The following is a 17,217-nucleotide window of genomic DNA, read 5'->3' on the forward strand; positions in this document are numbered from 1 at the left end:
GTAGGATTTTTTAAAATTAGATTAGTTGAATTTGTTAATGTAGCTCAAAGATATTGTAAAATTAGATCTAATGCTTAGCATCTGATGCGAAGGATTGTTCAAGTCTTATAAGGAGTTCACTCATCTCATTAACCACCAATGTGAACCTTTTTTCACTCGAAATGAACAAAATAAAAATCAATACGTATTGCAGCATTCGTCATGAGATGACAAAATGGTCAACATCTTTTAAGATATGCTAGCTTTCTTGCAACTTTTTAACTCGTAAATATTTCAAGGCTCAAGCATCTTCAAAATTGCATTAGCTTTACCTTAATGGATCTCTCCACACAACTTCCTTGATGCTATGATAACCAAGAAAATAAAATAAAATAATTTATATCCAGTAAAGTTGCAAAATGTAAATTAAAAAGAGAGCCAAAAAGTGTTGTCCATGAATATACAGACAAAACACTATATGGTAGTTTGTATTGTTCTATACATCGCAGCTGAAGGTCAAGAGATCAAAATAAATATGCCACAGCAACTCCATGAAACCTTCAGATTTTACTCATTTACATCCTTTTCTGCAGTTCTTTTGGGGTGTCTTATTTTACAGTTTGTCATGTAACAAGGGAAAATGATTTATATCATTATAAGGTTACAAAGTGAACTAATTAAAGAATGACACTGAAATGGTGAGTTGACAATGAAATCCTGCAGTAAAGGAAAGACGGAGGGAAGTAAGAAATTTCATTTTGTTTAAGCAAACTGTAGATGGAAGGAAGTAGAGGATGAGCAATTACCTTTCTCTTCACCATACTCGTGGCTTGAAAAACAATGTTTAAGTAAACGCAAAAATCCTATCCACAATTTTTGTCCGGCATATGGGACACTCGAAGCAGGCTAGGGAACATGACTTGCACACTGCAAAATTCATGCCATTAAAACAGCTTATACAGTGAGAGATAAGAGATTACGAGCCTTGGATGAAAAAGGAGTCTTACAGCAAAAATGGCGGCATGGTAGAAGCATTGCAGTAGTGGGTGATTCAAAACACACTTTACACACATGTGAATTCGCATCACCATTCCCCAAGTGCCTATGTTCCTTTTCCTTCATCTCTTGCATTCGAGCCTGCAGGAATAGGAAGTAGATCATAGAACTTTTGAATTTTTGAAGTAACCAAGAGACATAAAGAAACATTCAAGAAGTCAGTCATTTGACTAATTAAAATTTGTGTTTTTCCTGATCAAACTAACTTCCAAGTGCTAATTTCTATTTTCTCCAACGCTACAAATAAAAATCTACAACTCAATGAAACATCAAGAGGGATGGAGTAGCATAAAAAGTCAGAGAGATAGTCATACAGGACAGTAAAAATAAGTTAATGTTGCTGCTCCTACTTGTGATTCTATGAAAAATTTCAGAATTAGTACCCTGTGATGCCAGGATATCGGTAACTAAACAAATAAAAGGAGAAAATTTAGTTATAAAATGAACAAACTGATACGTTTGAACACAAACAAGTGAGGAAGTATCTGTGCAGACAAGTGAAAAGAAATTGATATTAAAATTACCTTCAAGCGAGCAACAAGTGGTTCTTCCTTGGGACCCTCAGCAATGTCAGTTGTATGATTCACGGATAGGCTATCAGCGAGGTTTGGCTCCTTTTGGTTGATATCATTGATTTTTACATCGTTCAGCCTGTCTTCTACATTCTGCCTTTCAGCTGCCAGCTTTGAATCTTGCCTAGAACCAGCCTCTTTCTTCAGCTGAGCAACAAGCACCCACATATTTGCTAAATCGTTTTCCAAGGCTGCCTCCCTTTTCTTTCCTTCTTCAACCTTTTTCCTGTACTCATCTTCCACAACTTCCTTCTCAGACAAGACAGCCTCCAGAGCTGCCTCCCGCTGCTTTCTGGCCTGCAACTCCATCTTTAAATCTTCAGGATCAAGGTCCCAAGTGTTGAAGTCATCATGAATCGCTCCAGGAATTTCACTTCCTCTGCCAGTGATCCGACCTCTACGCCCTGTTCGTAGGTTTTCACCATGCTTTCGGTTTCCAACATTACCTGTTAGTGCAATGGAACTTCGAGAGTTCAACATGTCTCGAGCAGCCAACAACTCTTTCTCTAGTTTTCCATTTTGTAAAGAGAGCTTTGTGACTTCACCAGCTAAGTTTTTAAGCTCAACAGCAGCAGCAGATGCTAATTCTTTAGCATACAAAGCTTCCTCAGACAATTTTTGGTTCTGTACATGTAACCCACTATTTTCCTCTACGATCTGGACATGTTCTAGCCTTAGTTTACCATTCTCAATATCCTGCACAAATTGTAAAACAATATATAAGATCTGTGATACAAACTCATACAGAGAAAATGCAATGTTAATAATGTGACTGTGAGGTGAAGACAGAAAAAATATGCATAACATCATATGAAGAAGTTAGTAAGATTCAATCTGATAATTGGGATGGATCCAACTAACAGAATCAAAGAATTCTAACTAGAAGTACACGGAACAGAAAAATTGCAGATAGTTAATCACAACAAAGATTTGAAACAAACTTTGCACCAGAAAAGCATAAAGCATTTGATGAGGAAAGAAAGAAGAGAACAGGTACACCTGATAGATGGACTTATCAGATCATTCAAATTCCTCTGACGGACATATCTTAAAATATCTTTTGTCTTGACGTATCATCATGTATTATATTCTAATCTTAAGGACCTCCAAAGCATGAATAAACAAGGTCTCCACTAGTTACATTGGTGGATTTACATAAAGTGAGTTTGAATAAGATTCTTATGACCTTTAGGGGCTGTTTACTTTTATACGGGTATTATATGTAGGATTTGTTTCTGAAGTGAATAATGATAAAGGGATTGTTATATAATGCATAATAATGTTACACCAGAGAACAATAATACAAGGAATATTGTTAGTGTTCACTAATACAAGGAATATTGTTAGTGTTCACTTGAATTCATTTAGGTGCAAGGAGGTTTGTACATGTGACATATCTAGACTCTGGAGGAATCACAGGTTCACATGATCCCTCCTCTTGTGTAACTTATCTTTAATTAAAATATTGATATGACTCCGAAAAGAGACCATCTATAGAGAAATTATATTAAGAAAAGAAAAGAAGTATGTTCATCACATCGAAGACCCATGCAACATAGACTGTCAGGAGTTTGGTTTAAGGCCTTGGAATAGACACTATCTGTATCAAAAGTTTGTTCCAAGGGCACCAGTCCACTCAAGTCCATAGGTAAAGATGAGGCCCAAGTCTATAGCTAGAAAAATGATATAAAAATCACCTGGGACTGAATTTTCTTTCTAAGTTCATCAACATATTCAGCAGATACACGTTGTTCCACTGATGGGAATGACTTCTCAGCCTTGACTGAAAGCAGCTGCTGCTCAAGATGATATATCTTTTCCTGCAGTTCCTTGTTCTCTGAACACTGCAAACAATGAAAAGATAACAGCCACATTATTCTTGGGAAAAAGTAACTACTAGCTTGAAATTCAATATAAGATGAACAAAATAGCAGTGACAAATATTTGATTTGCAGTGAAGATAAATAACACTGCTATCTGACCTTGTTTTGCAGCTCCTCCTGAAGAATCCTATTGTCTGCTGATTTTATCTGCATCAGAGGATCAACTTGTTAACAGCTCGGATAGAGATAGCTACTCAGATTGTGACAACAATGAAAAATTTCTTAGATTTGTCTTCTTTGTGTTTTCTTAAAAGGAAAAAGGCGTCAATAAACTCTTATCTGCTACTAACCTCAAGCTCAAAGCCCGTTTGACTATACTGTGTCATCAATTTCATCAGAGTCTGCTAAAAGACAGAAATATGAGACACACAAATTTGAAAGAAAAAAGAAAAACAATGAGGCCGAAAAGGATAACACGAGGTCACCTGCTGCATTTCTACTAACGATGCTTTTGAAACTGACGCTTCACCGTTTTCAACAATGCGCTGTTCCAGCATCCTCATTTGATTTCTCTTTTCTTGGATTTCACGCTCTAAATTTTCAATCTGTCATAGGGGTTAGTATAAGAGTCTTGATCCCAAGCACAAATACACAATTACATAAACAATATAAACAAATTAGTAACTTCATTATACTGCTGCATACATAAGGAATAACAGAACATTAATAAAAAAAACATCTCTACTCTTCCTGTGATTATGGCGTGAAAAGCCTGGGAACTTCAAATATTGGAGATGCTTTATGATTTTGGTAATGACACTAGAAGAGAATAAGTTTGAAACTTAACAGAAACACAGAACCTAGAATTTTGTGATATGAATCAAATGATAAATTTATATCCAACAGTAGAATAGTAGAAAGACTGCCTTTTGGAAGAAAATCTAAAAGAGACCCTAATTAGCTGCAGAAGGTTATAGCAGTCAAACAAATCATTGTCCCATTCAACTTGACCATCAAATTGTGTTGAGGATTGAAAAGAATAACAGCAGATATATACTTGGTTTCTTGAACTCTCAGGATCATTTACAGATTGCTCCATCAACCGCTTCAATGTACTGCTGCTGAATGCAATCTCTCCGCTAAGCATCTTAACTTGCTCAGCCAGGAGGTCCATTTCATCTGACATTGAGATACCTTCCTGTATTCAAACAAACAGGCAAAATAATCATGCTGCCCCACATACAATTTGCTCAACGCATCAGACGAAGGACTAGAAAGATGTTCCAGCTATACTAACTTTAGATATAAGCAAATAAGCATTTCCCCAAACCCAAAGAATCATTTAGTCAATTGAAAGTTAAAAGTGGATTATAACACTATTAGATCATATTGAAGGAATCAGTAGAAAAGGAGATCGTGAACGAATTGGGAGAGATGGGATCGGGGAATATCAACCAATAAATCAAAGCTAGTTGAGGTGAGCTATATAACTCGTTTAATAAATTCTCATTTATAGGGGCCTAGGGGATTGTCAATTTGATTGGGTAAATTGTCTAGTTGGTTTGGTATGTACTATGTAGATGATATGTGTTTGTAAATTTCTTTCAAAAATATGTCTTATTATGTATACAATTATTATTATTAAAGTAAAAGAAATAACAAACAAATTTAGGTAAGAAAAAGAGTGACAGCTGATAATCAATCATGCTTAAGGTGGTGAGTGAGATGGCATAAGCTGTGGTGAATGCTAAGTCCGAGATAAAAAGGATAAAATAGTATTTTCATGTCGCATCCATGAGATTGTGATCCAAGAAGTCGAACGCCTAACATGTGTAAGGAGCTGTATCCCCGCGCAAAGCTAAACCAAATTCCTGATAAGGGAGGCATGGTTTATTTACCGTCCTTATCCCATTCTTTATCCAAAAACCAATTTCCATTAGTCAAACATGATTGGCACATAAGAAACTATCATATAGTTACAGAACCACACAACTTCTCAATCCTGATACAAAATTGTTGAGTAATCAAATTTCATATCTGGATCGATGTTTGTCTAATTTGAAACTTATGTAAGATATGTAAATAGCTAATGCAAATTCTGGACAATGAAAATGACCTTGGCTGGCATTTATTGGGGAAATACATGATTGAGGCACATATAAGCCCTGAAGCTAGGTGCATCAAAGGTTAAGCATTTCACCTTGCTTAGGCGGTGCTTCAGTACATGCACCAATATGCTAAGGCGTGCTCCTCAGAGCCAAAGCTATGCTTTCAGAAGTGGCGGCACTAAAGGCAAGTATAAATGGTAACTAAACATTTTAATTATAACGCAAACTAAATGGATGTTTATAGAAATGATTATGAAAATTATTTAAGAAATTTGGTGATAGAAAGTAAGAAAAAAGTTGAAAAAAACTTAATTTTGCATCATGCTTAATCTAACCAAATTTGAAAATGAGTTCTGAACTTGATTGACGTAGTTTTGCTCATACATTTCTATTCATTTGACCTTACAATGCTATTTGATAATAGAGTTGCTTTCCAAATACTCTTTTGATTTTTTTTTTCATTTACACCGCAGAAATGTGTGCATTATTTTGTGCTTAATGCTTCAGTAGACCTCAGCACTGTCTTAGAAGTTGCAAATTTTCAGTAGAATAAATTCACCTTAATGAATAAGATCAACTGCAGTGTTGACTTGCAAATATTTCGAGTCCATGAAAAGGATTAAGATTCACATGCACCCAGTTGGCATATTGAATTATGAACAACTAAATAAGCAGCTTCCACTTAAAAGTGAATAAATTGTGAAACAAAGAGAAAGCAGAGACAACATACTATGGTACTTCCAGCCTGTGATATATCATCATTCCACTTGCTAGAGGATCTTTGGTGTTTCAAATCAGAACTATCTGGCGAAGGGTCTTTCTGATTCTCGCTATCTGCGAGCACAGAACTGTCCATTTTCTGAAGAGATGGTCAAAAATAGAAGATTTCAATACACAAGAGTTCTATCCTAGATCAAATAAAGGCAAAGAATGTCTGTCCAAATAATAACTGGAAGGAAAAGAAACAATGAGAGGAATAGTTTATATTCCATTTCAATAATAATGAGTATAGCCAGTTGAATGGAGGATACAGCAATGATTAGATAAACCATCTTTGACAGTGCATAACTAATTGCAGAATCTTAAAGCAATCATCTAGGTTAAAATCTAGAAACTATGCACAGAGACTCAGCAAAGAAAGATTGGAATTGAAAAAAACAACACATGATAATATGACAAAGAGAAGCATACATCATCTTCAGAAGCGGACAGACTCCTTTGTTGAGAAGCAACATCACCCAAATAACCAGGAGTTGAATTCTTTGAAGAAACAAGGATCAGTTTAGTTAGCCTCTGTATCCGACTAAGTAGAGCTGCCTTCTCTTCCTCTTCCTCTTCCAATCTTGATTGCATTTTCACTTGTCCCTCTTCCAACTGTAAAATGAACAAGAATAAGTAATTCAGTACAGAATCCATTCAGGTTAAAAGAAGAACACTCCAAAGAAGCTAATAGGGTACATATTAGACATGCAATTAATTTGACGCGATCTCATCTACCTTTAGTTTAACACATCATTTAACTTTAAATCATACCTGCTGTCTCAAGTTCAAAACTTCTTCATGATTGACACCCACAAGCATCCCCCTTCTTAGCTGATCAAGTTCTTGTTTCAGACATGATATTTCCCTCTGATATTTCTTAATCAGAGACTTTTCATCAATTATCTGAAACAATTATATATAGAACTATCAGCATTCTCTATAGCAATTCTACAGAAAAGAAATGATGCTAAAAGGGCAAACCTGGTTGCGTGATGCATAAATTTCAACACGTTTAGCCCTACTTGCAAACTTTAACGTATTATGTGTTTCCTCCATATTGCTTGAAGCAGGAGTAACAGTACATATGAGCTGCAGATGACAAAAAAAAAGGGACAAATTAGCCATCATAGCTATGAAACATTTAATGTCACAGCAAGCACCGTTAATATCAGATGGAAAAAGTGTGCCTCATTTTTTATTTAAGAGAAAAAGAATGTGGAGCTAAGAGGCTAAAGATGCACAATTCCATATCATTAAGGCTGAAAAAATAAGAGATACGCAGAATAGATAGAACTCCTTGTATGCACTCATCATACTTACAGAAACATGTCCATGTCCACTGAGGGATGATTGGAGTAAGCGAGTAAGTTTAGAATCTCGATAAGGAACATGGCATGCCTTCCCCTCACTCAGTTTTCCAATGACCTAATACATGAGAGCACAATCAATGCATCAGCTTTACAATCAGATTATTATAATCTTAAGCACAGCCTGTAAAGTAGAATGTCGATCATTACACCAAGCAAGGATGAGAAACTGAATTATGACAACAATTCCATGATACAATTATAGTAGGGAACCATGACAGAAATGCTCAATGAGGGATGCTTAGAGTACATACAGTTCCTAGAGTCAGCAGACTTTTGTTAATGTATGATCCTTCCTTTCTCCGTAATCCCGTTGTTTCAGTTTTAGAGCTCTCAGACCCTGCTAAATCAATCAGGTTCTAAGGGGCAAAAAGAGAAAAAGAGTGAGATGCTAATGTAAGCGTTGACATTTGAATACTGAACAAACAGTGCAAGTAGTCATACGAGCTGTGAGAAGATCACTCCATCATACTCATCACCATGGGCACTACTTTCAATCATCTGCAAAATGTGCAAGGAAGTGGACATAATAAGATAGGACTACAAAAACCAAGCACAATGTAAAAGTTGAAAATTTTAAGCAGGGAGGAAGAACTATAACGTAACCAAACTCAAGATTACGACCACAGACTCTGATATAATTAGAGAAATAGATAGTATACGATATATTAATAACCAGGATAGATATTCCAGAGAAATGGACTGTCCATAACAAACCAAAAGATCGGTAATTCAATCCCCTTATGTACTTTAGAACTTGCTTCCATAGACTTCTGATGAAATATATCCAATCACCAATCAGAGTTCCCAAGGATGATTATCAAGTTAGCACCCCATTAAATTAACAGCCACTTAATAATCAGATTCACATATTTCTCAACAGTAACTTAGCAGTATTTCAGGTTGAACAAAGCATTTGTATAACAACGAACCATCTTGTGCTACTTACCAAAGAAAATATCGTGTGACTACGGCTACTGAACAAATTGAAATTATTTGAACCAACATGACGGTGCTCTGCAATACAAAAGATAAAAATCAATATAAATTGTCTTTAACATGCCTTTGGCCGTCACCAATGGGTTTGGAGAGAAAGAATTGGAACATATAGAATAATTACCTTCCCCGGCAGCAATGAATGAAAGAGCATGGCCGGGTGACAAAACAACTTCCTCCTTTATACCCTCAACATAAGTACCCTGAATATTAAAGTCATGTATGAAATATCAAGGACTATACTAATACTAGAATCAACTATTAACAGCAGCATAAACATCAGTAACAAGGAAAAAATAGAGAAGAAAAATCAGGATCTGTAGCTTAGGTGGTGAAAAAACCAATATGCACAAACACCTAAACCTAATATCTAGGTAGAAACCTTAGGAACTATAGCATAGGTGATGAAAAGAACAATATGGAGGCAACATATGTTAGCTTCAGTTTGTTTCTTGATTCACTTTCAGGGTTACTAGAGACTCAAGATACTTATGAGGTTTACAACAGTACAAGTTAAATTAATTCACAAGCTAGAGACGACCAGTTCAGAGATATCATTATTTTTGTGCAAGTGTTTTTTATTTTCTTAAATGATTATCTACAGGTACAGCGATACATCCAGATCCCTCATATGAAAAAATATTCTCATCTTCTGATAAAATATATAGAAAGAAACATCAAGATGACCAGAATCACAACTTCAAGAAAAACTGGCTTTTTAGAAACAAATAGAAAAAGCATTGTCAAGTGCCCCTAAAAAGCAAATCTTATTAGCACAAAAACCTGTGCATCTTCCCTGACACGCAAATTCTGGCCAGTAGGATCCAGCAAGTCATTGATAACCTGACATCATAAATACGGAGAGTACAAAATTAAATTGTGGTAAAAATTGGTATGGAGAAGTTAGAAATGTCTAGAGGTGGCAAGTTCATAAAGACAGATGCTAAATATACACTAAGCACTATTTCACTTTATAACGGAGAAGTTTATGATGCAGCTATGAAGCATATGAGCTCAAAATCTAAACGCATGTAGCATCGCAAGAAACTTATCTATGCAGGAATAACCATGCAAAGCATGATGGTTATTACTCTTTCTAATTAATCTCACTACATTGTATGTGAAAATATTTGTTGATGTGCACCATACTAACCTCGTTGTAGATTTCAATATACGACACTCGAAGTAAGAATTCGCGTCCAGGAGTCTGAAAATTGTGAGAGTAGATTATACTTTCCGTGGAATAATCAATTAGTACTTGAAAAAAGCATGGTTCCTCCATCCTCCATGGAAGGGTATTGAGGAAATTGAATAATGCCATATTGCTCTAAGGTGTCATGCTAGACCAAAAAAAAAAAGGAGCAGCACCGAATTTTCAGAATGAGGTAAACTTTCCGAGCTAACTTACATCTTGAATGATGCTAAAAACATCTTTTATCGCCAAAGGAATTATGCCCGGAGTATTGTGATCTCCCTGTTGAAAGCAAGATTCCAAAAATTAACATTCAGCTAACAATAACTTGTGCACTTGGGCGGAGTGGGACGGGGAGGAGAAAAGCTTCAACTAGAAAAGAGGAAAATGAAGCAAGAAATAATAATTCAACCATCGTGATTCAACAAAACATGCAACAAATATAAAGATTATGCAGTAATACAGGGCAGCAGCTTTGTCAATAGTTAACAACCAAAAGTTCCAAGACAGTTCATTGCACTGTAACTGAGTCGGAGAACTTTCTTTCAATTCAAGGAAAAAAAGATATAACACAAAAGGAAATTAACTTACATGCATAGTGTGTGTCTTTCCACTACTTGTAACTCCATATGCAAATACTGTGCCTGCATAATCAGTAGGTTTCATGTCAAATACAAAAAAAAAAAAAACTAACAGATTAATGCAATTAAATCAGACAGCACAGTGTGTCACACATAAATAATAACAGTTCAGTCCCAAGAAAATATACCATGTATTCCTTCCATTGCAGCCTTAACCACAGGTTGAGCAGCTACTTCATAAACATCCTGAGTATTTGTTTGAGGTCCAAACACTCTATCTACCCAGCATCAAAGCAAAAATTACCAAAATAACTATATGAACTTCAAAGAAAATCTAATTCCAAATCAATTACTTTCCAACCCATCTATAAATTAAACATTATTCCCAAAATCTAGGAGAATTTCCACAGCTAGTAGAATCAGAATTAAGATAAACCCAAATGAGCCTAGAATTGTACCAAAGGCATAAGCTGTAGCTGGATTATACTCGTTCCGCACAGTTTTACCACCATCTGCATACCACGCAATTTCATCGCCCTTATGATATTCTCGTTCACTGTCACCATAATCAGACCAATTCAAATACTAACTACATTGTCCCCTAAACTTCAGCTGTACATACATCTAAAATTAGTTAAACCAGATCCAAAACTCACCTCATTGGCCGAAACCTAACCGTCACAGAAATACTATCTCCGGATCTAGACTCATCAGCTGGCTCATCAATCAACTCCTCTTCGGATGGATAACTCACCGGCGTACGATTTTCATAACCTTGTGAGTACACCGAATCGGAACGACTATGACTCGGAGTCATGGATCTGGAATTGTAGCTATTCCCAGAGCCATAAAAAGACGTCGTTGATGAAGAATATGATCGTGGCAACATCCGACCGTTCATGATTGAAGATGAAGATGAAGAAGATGAAGAGTAAGGAGTTGAAGGTTTACGGTAATGAGATGGTGAACTGCTTCTCCCTTTCGATGATGATGATGATGCCATTAACAATCCAGCTCAAGCTGAAGTTCAAGCTGAAGCAAATGCACATTTTGCAGTAAACATCAATATGGATGAAGAATTCAAAAAAAAAAATGGTAGTGAGAGAGAGAAGCTTCAATGGTTTAGTTGACTCAACTTCACTGTGTGTCTGTGTGTAAATAGTGAAACTTCATTACTTCTTCTTTAAGAGAAAGAAGAAGAAGTAGAGAGAAGGTGGAGGAGTGAGAAATGAGGAACAAACAATGGTGAAGGTGAGGTGAGTTTGAATTATTTTTGATGATGATACAGTCGAATTTCAAATTTAAAATAATGGAAGGGTAAGTTTGTCTATTTACTCTAAGGGTTTGGGGATTTAATTTTTTTTTAAGGTGCTTAATTTTTATAATTATATTTTATCTGTTTAAATTTATGTGATACTTTTTATTTTTTGAAAGTCAAATAATTTAAGTTTGATAAGAAAATTTGATAATCGAAATCTTTAATTTTTATGACATGACATTTGTATATTTATAAACTACGTAAAAAATATTATAGTCATAATAATTAATAATTCAAAATGTGTAAAAGATCTATAAAAAAATTATGTCAAAAGAAAGACTTATTTGAATTTCGAAATCTAAAAAGTGTCACATAAATTAGATGGGATATGGGAGTATTTGTTCAGTTTATCTAGGTTTTTTTCTTTCATATTTAGTGAAATTTTTGAATTTTTTATTGTTTACGGTTTAAGATTAGATATTTGAATTTCTCTTCATATTTTCCTTTTTGTTTAACGAAGTTTGATATTCTTTATGAGATAAATTACACTTTCACAAAGACAATAGTAGAAAGTATGATTTAAATTATATACTATAAATTTTTTACTTAATAAGTGTTTATTTGCCTCATAAATTCAGTTAATATGAATTAACAAAAGAATCATTTAAAAGAAAAATGTCACATATCTTTATTTGACAATTATTTAATAGCATTATTTCAACTGTATCTCTAAAATATTTTATTGTAAAAAAACGTCAATTTAAAATAAATATTAAAATAGCTTTAAGGCATGTTATATAAATATGTTGTAATTTGACTTTATTTATATTTATATCTTTAATTTGTGTGTGTATAAATAGAAACTTAAACTTGTATTAAATTGAACAAATAAACATAAACGTGCATCCTCTTGACACACTTATGTTGAAAGACGTAAAATGAGATCAAATTAAACGACATATTTATATATTATATCTGATTTTAAATAAGGATAATTCGATAAATATAATTTTTTTAAAAAATATTATCTTAAAATAGGGAAAAGGGTCAAATATACCCCTGTACTTTTCGAAAAGGTTTAAATATGTCCCCCGTTAAAAGTTTGGTCCATTTATACCCTCGCCGTCCAATTATTAGTACAAATAAGCCCTTATGGGCGTTAGTTGGTCACCTCAAAATATCCAACGCATTTTACTTTTTTTTAATTACCCAAATGGATTTTCCACGTAATTTTAATATTACAGCGTGGCATTTATATTACAAAAGAGAAAGGGTCAAATATGCCCCTAAAAATTCGGCCCATTAAACCCTTTTATTACCCATATTTTATGGTTCAATTATACCCCTTTTATTACCCGTATCAGACCCAAAACCCATATGCCTTTTCCCCCAATTTTGAACTATCAAAGTTATGAAGATTGCATAGTTTTGTAATTGCTGTTGAAGCTTGAAGAGAACTGTAGGGAAACTATGAAAAACCAAAAACATGTTGCTTTTGGTACCATCTTATTATTATTTTCATGCTCGTCCTCCTTCAACTGGTCCCTCTGCCTAGTGGTTTATAAGGAGTGCTTTGACGCTTAGACTTCTCTGGAAAGGGGATTTAGTCCTAAGCTTGTTCATAGCAGGGTGCTGATCTACAGTTTGCCTGTCATGAAAAGAAATTCGTGATTCTGTTCTGCTCTCTCTCTTCTTGCTGGTAATATCCCCCGGGCTGACAGTGTTTTACCTTTTCTTGATCAGGGCATTACATTCCACAGTTAGTTGGTGCTCTTTTAGACCACAATGAGCACTCAAAGGAATACAAGTTCAACAATAAAGGAGTTGCAGTAAGCGGACGTTTAACCCCCCTTATGCATACCTTAATAAATTTCTTTATCTTCATTCTTATCTGAAGCAATTTTTCTATGTATGTTCGTTAAACATTTTCATTTTCTTTGTCAGATTGGGAATCCACTTCTGAGACTTGATCGTGATGTTCCCGCAAACTATGAATACTTTTGGTCTCATGGAATGATTTCTGATGAATCAGTGCGACTTTGACGATTATACCTTTGGCAGTCCACACAATGTTTCACAAGCATGCAATAATGCCACATCTGAAGCAAATACCATTGTTGGTCGGATACGGGTAATAAAAGGGTAATAAAATTGGGGGAAAAGTGATATGGGTTTTGGTTCGGATACGGGTAATAAAAGGGTAATAAAAGGAGTATAATTGCACCATAAAATATGGGTAATAAAAGGATTTAATGGGTCGAATTTTTAGGGGCATATTTGACCTTTTCTCTTTTGTAATATAAATGCCACGCTGTAATATTAAAATTACGTGGAAAATCCATTTGGATAATTAAAGAAAATTAAAATGCATTGGATATTTTGAGGTGGCCAACTAACGCCCATAAGGGCATATTTGTACCAATAATTGGACGGCGAGGGTATAAATGGACCAAACTTTAAACGGGGGCATATTTAAACCTTTTCGAAAAGTACAGGGGCATATTTGACCCTTTTCCCTTTAAAGTATAATATCTCATCATATTATGTCACATAAACTAAGATCTTAAAGAAAGTATCGTCTTATTGTGAATATTGAATAAGGATAAATATAATTTGATCAATTTCAACCGACAAAATATGAAAATGATCATTAAAATTAACGAAAATATCAAAATTTTCACGTCTTTTGACTAGTAGAGAGTAAGAAATGACTTCAACTGAGATTTTCTTTTCCGATTTAATCTTGTGCCTCCAATTAAAGCACTAACTATGTAAAAATATAAAAATTTTGTAAAAGAGAATGACTACAAATTAAAAAGGAAAAAAGTCCATTATTAAAGAAATAAATCCATTAAAGAAAAATGTAAATTGGATAAGAAGGTTGCAATCGCCTTCGTCGTTGAGTTTGAAAACTTCAAAAATTATCATGCTCAGGCCTCAAAACTCAATTAGTTTCATAATAATAATATTAAATTATAATTCTAAGGTTATAATCTCATCTTTTATACAACCATAATCCCAAAATGTTGTAACAAATTTATTTTGATTTTAGCTAAAACCTACAACAAATTTAATTCTAATTTTTATGCTATAATAGCTTGTTCTACGTGAAATTTTTCTTTTATATGAAATCAAATTTAATAAGATTTCAGTGCAGATATCAAACATCGTATGGAGGAATTGAAAAAATAAAAAATAACTTGTCCTAAAGCCAAATAGCCTTACAACATCATTGAATAAGATAATAATTAGAGCTCGGTCAAATTGACTTACAAAAATTAATTTTTAAATTTAAAATAAAAAATCAAACCTAAATTACTTTTGACTCAAAAATATAAAAAACAAAAGAGACCTATTTTTAATTTTAAATTTATTTTGAATTATTTCACAACTTGTCAAATATTTTCTAATTTATTTTAAATTATTTTTATATTTATCAATCACTTTACTTAACCTTAAAGTATTAAGCCAAACAATTTAATTTGCTCTAATCTTAAAAAGACCATTGAGCTAAAATTCTAATTCGGGTTGGATGCGAGAAAATATTTTCTTATACATCTACCTAATATAATATTAATTTAGGCATAATGATTAATATATGTTTTTCAACTTATAAATATAAGAATTTATTTATATGTTTATTTATTGGTCATTATTAATATTTATGTTTTAAAGCTTTAGACATATATTTAAATTATCATAATATAAAATTAATGAATAGACGCATTTTACCTAGCAAATCATGTTTACAAATTCATATTATTAATTTTAAAATTTTCCACACAATGAGCTCATTTGAAATCTCTACTAAATTTGAATCATACACAAATTTGAAGATCACGCTCCCAGTAAAATTTTATTCATACCTAAGAGTCAAATTCAAGACTTTTTATCAACGATTTATTCAAGGAACGTAATTTCCACTAAAAAAAATTCATACTCAAAATTTAAATTCGAGATCTATAATGAAGGATATACACTAATTAATATGGTTTCATATATGTGCCAAATGTGTTTTTTTTTTTAATTTTTTCATCTGATATTTAAAACTCAAATTATAATTTTAACTTAATTTAAATTATATTTTATATAATTCATTCGAGAGTGACCCTCCCAATAAAAATCGGTGCCTAAGCGGTGTGTAATTGGGGCCTAACTTGTTACGGTAACGTAAAGAGAAGTGGATTTGGCCGCGCTCTGCTTTTATTTGAAAACTCAAAATTCATCAAATCAATGTAAAAGTGACCAAACAAGGTAGGGACTTCCACTGTTATTTCAATTTGGTTAACTTGTAAAAATTTCATTTTTAGTAATATAGCTACCTCCATTTTATTTTAATTAATTTTTATATTCAAAAATAAATTTTCATTTTATTAATCTTTATTATTTTTTCAATTTCTTTTTATACGTTTAGATTATACTTGCATTATATGTCACATTTTAATTCATTATGCTTCTTTAATATTTTCTTAAGTCAACTTTTTAATAAATGATAAATATGTTAGACTTTAAAAATTAAAATCCATTTGAATGACTATTTAAATTTTTAAATTTATTTTAATAATAAGATTTTATAGAATACTGAACGGAGAGAGTAATTAATCAATGTATAAAGTAATTCATTGAATATTAATTACTTATTAGTTTTCCTAGGTTGGTCAAAGTATATATTTTTAAGACTAATTAATTACTTTGTCAAAAATATAATAGGAAGTATATAATAATTTAAGCATTAATTTTTATGAAATGATGAATATTACAATCCAACTATTTATAAAAAGTGATGTATAAAAAGACACGGAGTATTATTTACTTCCTCTATTTCTATTATATGTTACTTCTTAAATTTCACTTCTTTTTAGAAATTAGGGAAATTAATTATTGTACACTTATTTAATGTTTTCTTGAAATTATTTAATCAAATAGAATTAATTTATTTTCATTAATTAAATTGATCTGAATTAATCATTTAATTTTTTTATATTTGGTCAAATTCATACTTTTTAAAGCTAAAACTTATAACTTGTAAGGATAAAATCTGAAAAAATAATATTATCTATGTATTGATTTTTTGAAATAACTAATATTATAAACCACTTATTATTAGTAATAAAACGACATATAAACGGAAATAATTGAGCATAATTTATTTGTCTCGTTAATTTTAGCCTGTTGGAAAAAAAGTCTCTTTTCACATGGCATTTAAAACCATAAAATGTAACGTTATTTTTAAAAAATTATAAAGTTTTTAAAATTATAGAAGCAACTTAAATAGAAGAATTATTATTTCTTTAACAAATAAAAATATCCTCATCATTAAGTAACAAAATAAAATAATAATAATTAAATTTAAATTTTTCTAAAAATATAAATCTCTAACAAATAATTTCTTTTATAAAACAAATTGTCAAATTAACTTGAGGCAAAAAGGGATGAATATAAAGAAAAAATAATAAAACTTGTATTAATTGAATGTGTGTAGTGTGTGAAGTGAACATGGAAAATCACACTCCGCGCAACACC

General features: G+C 32.7%; 1 protein-coding gene across 4 annotated transcripts; it reads right to left on the bottom strand.

Annotated features, from left to right (window-relative positions):
* Window positions 1–362: 362 nt before the first annotated feature.
* LOC101259004 (kinesin-like protein KIN-7D, mitochondrial) lies at window positions 363–11,714 on the bottom strand. 4 transcript variants are annotated; one of them, XM_004248645.5, is made up of 25 exons: window positions 11,093–11,714; window positions 10,895–10,992; window positions 10,625–10,714; window positions 10,447–10,499; window positions 10,072–10,137; window positions 9,817–9,870; window positions 9,447–9,506; window positions 8,788–8,866; window positions 8,617–8,684; window positions 8,112–8,168; window positions 7,922–8,026; window positions 7,621–7,725; window positions 7,282–7,389; window positions 7,072–7,203; window positions 6,730–6,912; window positions 6,269–6,397; window positions 4,488–4,628; window positions 3,916–4,035; window positions 3,781–3,831; window positions 3,590–3,637; window positions 3,305–3,451; window positions 1,560–2,303; window positions 987–1,116; window positions 786–906; window positions 363–696 (listed from the first exon to the last, which is right to left on the bottom strand). In XM_004248645.5, the coding sequence occupies exons 1-24, from the start codon at window positions 11,437–11,439 to the stop codon at window positions 824–826; spliced, it is 3,198 nt and encodes a 1,065-aa protein (XP_004248693.1). In that variant the 5' UTR covers window positions 11,440–11,714; the 3' UTR covers window positions 363–696; window positions 786–823. The 4 variants fall into 4 exon arrangements, with proteins under 4 accessions (XP_004248693.1, XP_010327429.1, XP_069145805.1 ...); XM_010329127.4 differs by having other exon boundaries at window positions 3,781–3,834; XM_069289704.1 differs by having other exon boundaries at window positions 10,625–10,710; window positions 11,093–11,683.
* Window positions 11,715–17,217: the final 5,503 nt, after the last annotated feature.

This window comes from Solanum lycopersicum, chromosome 10 (assembly GCF_036512215.1).
Source record: "Solanum lycopersicum chromosome 10, SLM_r2.1".
Taxonomy (NCBI): domain Eukaryota; kingdom Viridiplantae; phylum Streptophyta; class Magnoliopsida; order Solanales; family Solanaceae; genus Solanum; species Solanum lycopersicum.